Source organism: Elaeis guineensis, chromosome 5 (assembly GCF_000442705.2).
Source record: "Elaeis guineensis isolate ETL-2024a chromosome 5, EG11, whole genome shotgun sequence".
In the NCBI taxonomy this organism is placed as follows: domain Eukaryota; kingdom Viridiplantae; phylum Streptophyta; class Magnoliopsida; order Arecales; family Arecaceae; genus Elaeis; species Elaeis guineensis.
In genome coordinates, this window is record NC_025997.2 from 14,433,805 (window position 1) to 14,441,690 (window position 7,886).

At 38.5% G+C, this 7,886-nt stretch overlaps 1 protein-coding gene across 1 annotated transcript; it reads left to right on the forward strand.

Moving 5' to 3' along the window:
* Positions 1–1,450: 1,450 nt before the first annotated feature.
* Positions 1,451–3,826, forward strand: LOC105044951 (polygalacturonase At1g48100). Its single transcript, XM_010923057.4, has 6 exons — positions 1,451–2,198; positions 2,294–2,461; positions 2,576–2,620; positions 2,707–2,914; positions 3,009–3,090; positions 3,184–3,826. Exons 1-6 carry the CDS (start codon positions 1,635–1,637, stop codon positions 3,686–3,688), a joined length of 1,572 nt encoding a protein of 523 aa, XP_010921359.1. The 5' UTR covers positions 1,451–1,634; the 3' UTR covers positions 3,689–3,826.
* The last annotated feature ends 4,060 nt before the right edge of the window (positions 3,827–7,886 follow it).

Below are 7,886 nucleotides of genomic sequence, written 5' to 3' on the forward strand. Positions count from 1 at the left end.
GCCTTTTTGTTAGTGTGCAAGAGAACAATCCCATAAACTTCGAAAAATTTTATCGACTGTGGATATAAGCAATCACAAGATTTAATATGCACCCAGAGGGGCCAATCTATCTTGTGCATTGCCTAATGCCTTCTACTTTCTATCAATCACTGATCTGAGAATCTTATCATCTTTTTCCGTCTAAAGTTTTCGGATCTGTTTTATTTCATTTCCTTCACTCTTCAAGAATAGGAATAACGCGAGATGCCACGTTTTTATTCCGAAAAAAATAAAAAAAAAATCCCTGGATCTTCCTGAACCAGTCACGAAACCTTAACGCATTATCCAATTAATTGATGATCCTTTTAGATTGGATTAAAATCCAAAAGGAGCCACCAACACCAAGTGACTTAAGAATAACCACTCACTGCTATCGGTTGAACAAAACTCTTCCCTCCTTCCATCTCTCCTTTTTAGGGATGGCAATGGATAGATTTGGATCGAATATTGTACTATCCATCCTCAAACCCAAACTTAATATCCTATACTCAAATCTTACCCAATACCGATCAAGTAAGAAAAGAGATACTCATCCCATATCCAATGGATTTGGAAATACCCACGAATAATCCATTTTCTCATATCCAACCCATACCTATCTCATATCTAAAAAAAATAAACAATCAAAATAATTTTATACATATTATTAATTAAAACAAAATTACAATTCAACATAAAACATAATTTACAAATCCAGATTTATACAAATCAAACATAGAAATAGAATTACAATTCAGCATAGAACATATAAATAATTAAAATAATTTTACGCATATTATCAATCAAAATAAAATTATCAAAATAGAATTATAAATATATATATTCAGATATGGATTCGAATGTGACCATATCCTAGGTTCGGATCGGATTCAAATTTGGATCCGGATAGAAAATAGTACTATTCATACCCTATCCATACTCATGCTACAATTTTCGGATTTTATTCAAATTCAAACTTAAATTTGATAAAATTTTATTTTTCAAATTTAATCAAATTGAATAAATATATATCTATCGAACCGGATCGATTTTGTCATCTCTGCTCCCTTTCAATTACTATATTTGGGCCCAAAGAAAGCGATAGGAATGGCAAGAACATGGAACTGTTCTTCTAACCATCTGTATTACCTTCCTCTCCCTCCTTTACCCCCTTCCCTTCTCCCCTGCCATCCAATGCATCCTCCACCTTCCCAAAAAGTCATCCCCAGATAAAAATGGGTCGGTTGCCGCCATTAGAATAATCCACGGTGCAGAACAAGGATAGCCACAAATGAAGACCTCACCACTACTACCCCAGACTATAAATCCATCCATTTTTTCCTTTTTCTCCAACTGACTCACTCCATTATCCTCTGCAAACTCCTCTTCTCCAAAGCTTAGTTCGCACACATTCTCCTCCACCAGGCCTACTTTCTGCTAAGACAGCGACAACCACGCGCTGCTCATGCAAGTCGTGTTCATTGAATTCTTAGAGCCTACTCTCTGCTAGCCAGTGGGCAGACCCATAATCTTCAATAGTGAGAGCACTTACTTTGCATGCATAAATAGTTGCAAGAATTCCTTTGGAGTGCAATTGTCTCTGTTCCAAGTTACCAATGGAACTAGCTAGGATAATCCTACTGCTAGCCTTTACTTCCTTTGCCTTCTCTTGTACTTGTGTTCAAGGGAGGCATCACCATAAGAAACACCACTCAAAGAACAGCATTGCATTGCCTCCAATGGCAGATCCTCCCTCTGAACCTCCTGAGCCTATGAACTCGACCAGTGTTCCTCCTGCTCCCTCTCCTCAGCCCAATGCCCCAGGCTCTGGTATGAATTCCACCAACTCCACTAGTCCTCCTCCTCTTCATATTCCCATCGGTGGGGGCTCCTCTGGGAACTCCACCAATTCAACCAATGTTCCTGTACCTTTCCCTCCTGCTCCTGCGCCCACTGATGCAGGGACTAATGGAAATTCCTCAAACTCCACCACTATTTTCGACGTGCGATCATTTGGAGCAGTGGGTGATGGAGTCTCTGATGACACTGAAGCATTCAAGAGTGCATGGGTCTCTGCATGTCAAGGTGGGACTGGAGTCCTCCTTGTTCCACAAGGCTACTCTTTCAAGATTCGGTCAGCTATCTTCACTGGCCCCTGTCAGAGTGGAATAGTATTCCAGGTACATTGCATCAATCTAGTTGATCACTTCTGGTTTGCTTCAAATGCTGTGAATTTATGATCTGAACCCGGGGGTCTCATGAGTTCTTATGTCAGGTTGATGGGATTGTTATGCCCCCCGACGGTCCCGACTCATGGCCGCAGAACAACAACAGGAGGCAATGGCTCGTGTTTTACAGAGCTGATGGGATGACGCTGCAAGGAGGAGGGCTGATCGATGGCAAAGGAGAGAAGTGGTGGGATCTTCCTTGCAAACCTCACAAGGTAAGAAAAAAAAGGAACAAACAATCTTTAGTTAACAATGTCATAAGGAACAAACTGAAGCAAATCCTAGTTTCAGAATATGATTCTTAGCAACCATTTGTTTCAATGTAACAGGGAAACAATGGGGCGACGTCGCCGGGACCATGTGATAGTCCTGTTGTAAGCTCTACTTAACTGTCTTAACTGTCACTTAGCTCATGCTTCCTTCTGGTATTGAAGGTCTAAAAATTTTACTATGGTTACAGGCATTGAGGTTCTTCATGAGCTCAAATCTAACAGTTCGTGGGCTGAAAATTCAGAACAGCCCTCAGTTCCACGTCCGGTTCGACAACTGCAAGAATGTGACTATTGATTCAATTGTTATAACCTCACCTGCTCTGAGCCCCAACACTGATGGCATACATGTAGAGAACACTGAGACAGTGGGAATTTACAATTCGGTCATCTCCAATGGTGAGCCATCATAACTTCTTTCATCATCTCTTTCATGGATTCCTATCAACATCCTAACAGCTCAGTGTATCATACTAAATGATCTTGTCACCAGGTGATGATTGCATATCCATTGGATCCGGTAGCATAAACATCGACATACAAAATGTAACATGTGGTCCAAGCCATGGTATCAGGTACTACAATTGTCTGTTATTTCTACTTCTAATGTTTTTGCAACAAAGTCTAATGCCCCTCATCTCTGTTTCTCTGTTCAATTCTTTGTTCAGCATTGGGAGTCTAGGAAAACAGAGCTCCCGTGCTTGTGTGACAAATATAACAGTAAGGAATGCAGTCATAAAGCACTCAGATAATGGAGTGAGGATCAAGACATGGCAAGGTGGGTCGGGGTCGGTATCATCGGTCGCCTTTGAGAACATACGCATGGATACAGTGAGGAACCCGATCATCATCGATCAGTTCTACTGCCTCAGTAAACCATGTGCAAATCAGACATCCGCAGTCTACATTTCAGATATCTCCTACACCAACATCCAGGGCACCTACGATGTCAGGAGCCCACCCATTCATTTTGGGTGCAGTGACTCGGTTCCATGTACCAACATCACAATAACAGAGGTGGAACTTCTTCCCTCACAAGGTTACATCGTCTCGGAACCTTTCTGTTGGAATGTGTATGGTGTCTCAGAGACACTAACGATTCCTCCAGTCTCATGCTTGTTGGAGGGTCTACCTCGATCGATCATGGATATAGAGGCTGCTAAATGCTTCTAAGAAGTTGAAGAGCAGATATCACTGCATGTATGTTAAAGGATATAGGTCTGTATATCTAAGCAAAAGATCTAGAGGGGTGAAAGGAAAGGAAAAATGTACTGTATAGCCCCTGGATAACCAATGTAACAGTACACTTGGAACAAGAATATATGTTTTGAGCTAATCACTGAAGTATAAACAGGCCAGCGTTGTATGTTTAGCTGAGCAGAGTTTTGGCACTAAACCATAAAAGAACATGCTGAATATTGTAATGATCATGGGATAAGAACAAATAGAAGGTATGACAATGTTGCACATGACATGATACATGCACAAAAACAAAATCGTTGCATATGGGAGGTTTTCACGTACATATACAGTGACAAGCATGGACTGGTGATTCATGCATGCATATGTACATGCACGTATACATGAGAGATATAGTAGCTGCCTTAAATTACATTGTTCATCATAAAAGAATATTTCAACCGAGAAACGAAAAGAAAAAGGTGCTTCCACAGCTCCTACATGTTTAAACATCAATATCAAATGAATGAGGATAATTAAGATGATATGCTTTCTGTAAAGAATAAGCAGGGGTCGTTGCTGCAGTATAGATTAGAAAGGTCGAAATATAGTGCAATTCAGATAGTATTTCCTATGGTGTAACCGCGGAAACACTTGTTTTGTATTCATAGTAATGGATTGTGGGAAATGGCTGATTTTGTGGTCACACATTGCTTACTTGACTCCAGAATATGTGACGCAAACTTTAGCTCTGGCAATCTGGTGCTTCCTTTTGTATCCTATCAGACTAGTGCATCTTATAAACAGTACCGTTCTGCTTAACAGGTGGGGCCATTCTTAAGGACTGAATAAAGCACATTTTAATAATATAATTGATAAGTTATTAGGTTGATCTCTTAATCTTTTGCCAATTTAATTATCCATTGTTAAGTGTAGTAGGAGCAGAGCTTTTGCTAAACCTAACTGTTAAGTGGAAGGTGTAAGAAAAAATTTATTAGGTTCACAGCTAGTTTATCACAACGCAAATGTCTCTTCTGTCCTTTTTTTTTGCAAGAGAACACCTGCAGATGGAAAGGATCACGAGGCAGTGCTTCTCCAAAATGCTCTGCTCCGGTGGCAGTTAGTATCCAAAACATAGAGAGCAACTAGAGAGGAACATTCATTTTGTCAAGACGATCTGGCAATATGGGATTGCAAATTTAAACCTGCCTCACTAGGTTTGGATCTCAAAGGCTTTACTGAACTTCGTGGCATATTAATAAGAAAGATGATAGTCAGATAATTTACCACCTTTTCATAGTTCCAACAACATTTGGAAGTAGAGTTATAGCACTTAAATGATTGAGGTATCAATATATGAGATGTTTTATATAGCTTTGCTCATCAATAACAAAACTATAAAAATCCCACCTAATTATAAATGCTTTCCTCCTTGTTTTGTAGCAAACAAAAAGTAAAGTGGAGATGTTAGTGTGTTTGTGGGCGCGTGAGATAAAGAGAAGCTTTCTGTTTGTACCTTGGAAAGTCCATGAACATGAGAGAAAAAAATAAAAGAGCATCGTGAATGAATTATTGGATGGTTATAAAAAAAAAAAGAGCAAGAAGTTATTAATAAATTGCTTCTTAACCCACGAGTAGTGAGAGTGAGGCAAAGGAGAAAAAGTTGAACGCTTTGACAAACCGAAAGCGATTTTGGTACATGCCGGAATGGTTGTAGTGCTCTATCTCACGCGCAACGGCTAGTAACTATCATGGAAACGGGGGCGGCTTTCTCACCCTCCTTTATCATCAATAAAAAACCATCATGCAAACGGGCCTACCAGGCTTACGTGGGCCGGTGCACGAGCTAAACGCCAAAAGGATCCACCACCGTCTCTCTCTCTCTCTCACTCACTCTTTCTCTCCAGCACTCTTGTGCTCTGTCCAGCGGCTTTTCTTTGGAAAAGCTTTGGAAGCAAATGATGGTAAGATTGATGGCCAAATTGGGTCATGGGTATGTGTCCTTTATGAGTTCTCCTCAAATACCCATGATTCAGGGCTCTTCGGATATTCTATGCACATCCTTGCATAAAAAGAAGTTGGTAGATTTGGGGGCTTTGGGGGGATTGCCATTTTTGACACATGGGTTTGTCATTTGGGCCACCATGGGCCTTTGCCACTCAATCAGGGCTTTTTCTATGACCTCTGCTTCCCTTTGGACGCTTTAGGGAAGATTCCATGAGACAAAATATATATGGGGCGTTTGGTAGCATGTAATCCTAACAGGATTGCATATAATTTTATAATAAATAATCAAATTACATTGTTTGTTTCGTTACTTTCAAAAGAGATAATTTGATTGCCTAAGGGAAGGTGGCTATGTAATTACATGCATCTGACAATCTTATAATCTTGCAATAAGATAACTTCAGAACCAAAATATCTCCATCAAAATAAATCAAATTAAATCAAAATAAATTATGGATAGTTCCAATTGATGAAAATAGAAAAAAAACATAATGGGTGATATCATGAAAAATAGTTGTTCTCAAAATTAAGTTGTCCCTCTAGAAAATAGACAATAATCAATAAGCAAGGATGGGGTACTTTGAAAAAATTAGCTTATATTTCATGTAATCTAAATTATATACTAAACATTGCAATGTAGGATTCCTATAATTTTACAAAATATTACTGCACAATCAAACACTACAATATAGGATTCACTATAATTTTATCAGATAATCACATTCTTTCTACAACCACATTACCTGTGTAATGCATCAAACGCCATCGTAGACTTTAATTGGCACCATTGCAAGATATAACAAGGTAAAATGGAAATTGTAAGACAAAATGGCACCGATTTTGATTTTTTTTTTTTTTTTCCTTAAACGCATTCACCATCACGCACTCCCATAAACTATAAACCAGCATGTTGATTTCAACATGACTTCCAAGTGTAACTAGTCATGATATTAACATGTTAATGTCGGTCTCATATAACTATGATTCAATATATGAAATGCTGATGATATTATATAGGAAGAAAGTGAATATGTGAAAGGTATATGTTTATTCTTTGCATCTTAAATCCAAAGTTACAACAATATATACATCAATATACAGCCTAACAAAGTGGTGCATAAGGAAAATGTAACAAGACTAACGAGAAAATATCAATCATATTTTGATTAGTACAGTAACATAATAAAATATGGGAAAAGAGAATATATGAAAAGTATATATTTATTCTCTATATTTTATATTCAAAGTTGCAGCAATATGTACATCACTATATAGTCCAACAATGTGGTTAACATGGAAAATATATCAATCATATCATAGTACATATCAAGACTCCTTTTAATTCAACAAAGATGGAAGGGTGCACTATGATTGGATGGCGCTAATGCTCTCTCGCATGATATCTGGCATGACAAGGGAGAGAACCACTCTTACTGCAAGGCATATACATTGAGAGGCGAATGGGTTGCAGATTGGATGGCTTCTTGATCGTCGAGCACTCCAGAGAGATGCTGTGGACCAATTTTAACTCTACTCCAGAAGTATTCCGAAATATTTTATTTTATGATTTTTTTGGACGTATTCATATCAACCCCAAAAAAAAAAAAAATGGAAGAGTGCACTACTATCCATGCTAAGGTCTAGCATCAATAATGTCCTATTTCACTGTTTACAAGCGAGTGGTAGTAGACTAACCCTGACAGCAGCACAACAACTTTCTGGGACCTTTCCTTCCCAGAGATTATACCTCTTCCTGCAACTCAGAGACTCAAGCTTGAAACATCTCCTGAAATAAGATGTGTTTTCAACCACTCAGCGCACAAAGTGCGAAGGCTTCATTATTGCATCTATAATACGGCATGAGGACCATCGCCTATGAGTTCCTTGCATGGCCTAATCTTTTATACCCAAAGCATGCAATCAAAGTGTGATCTAGGACCACACTTGAACCACAGCCAAAAGGTGGTCCTATATATATATGTTGCACATCGACGGAAATGGGAATTCTTTTAGATTAACAATCACTAGATAGTGAATAATACTTACAAAAACCAGAAGCTAATGTACTACAAAATATGTCCAACTTGTGGTATTAAAACAATTCGATTGCATGAGTTTCTGAACATAGAAAGTTTCAGAAGGAAAAAATTATAAAGATAATATTTCACAACTGAAAGTGAAACCC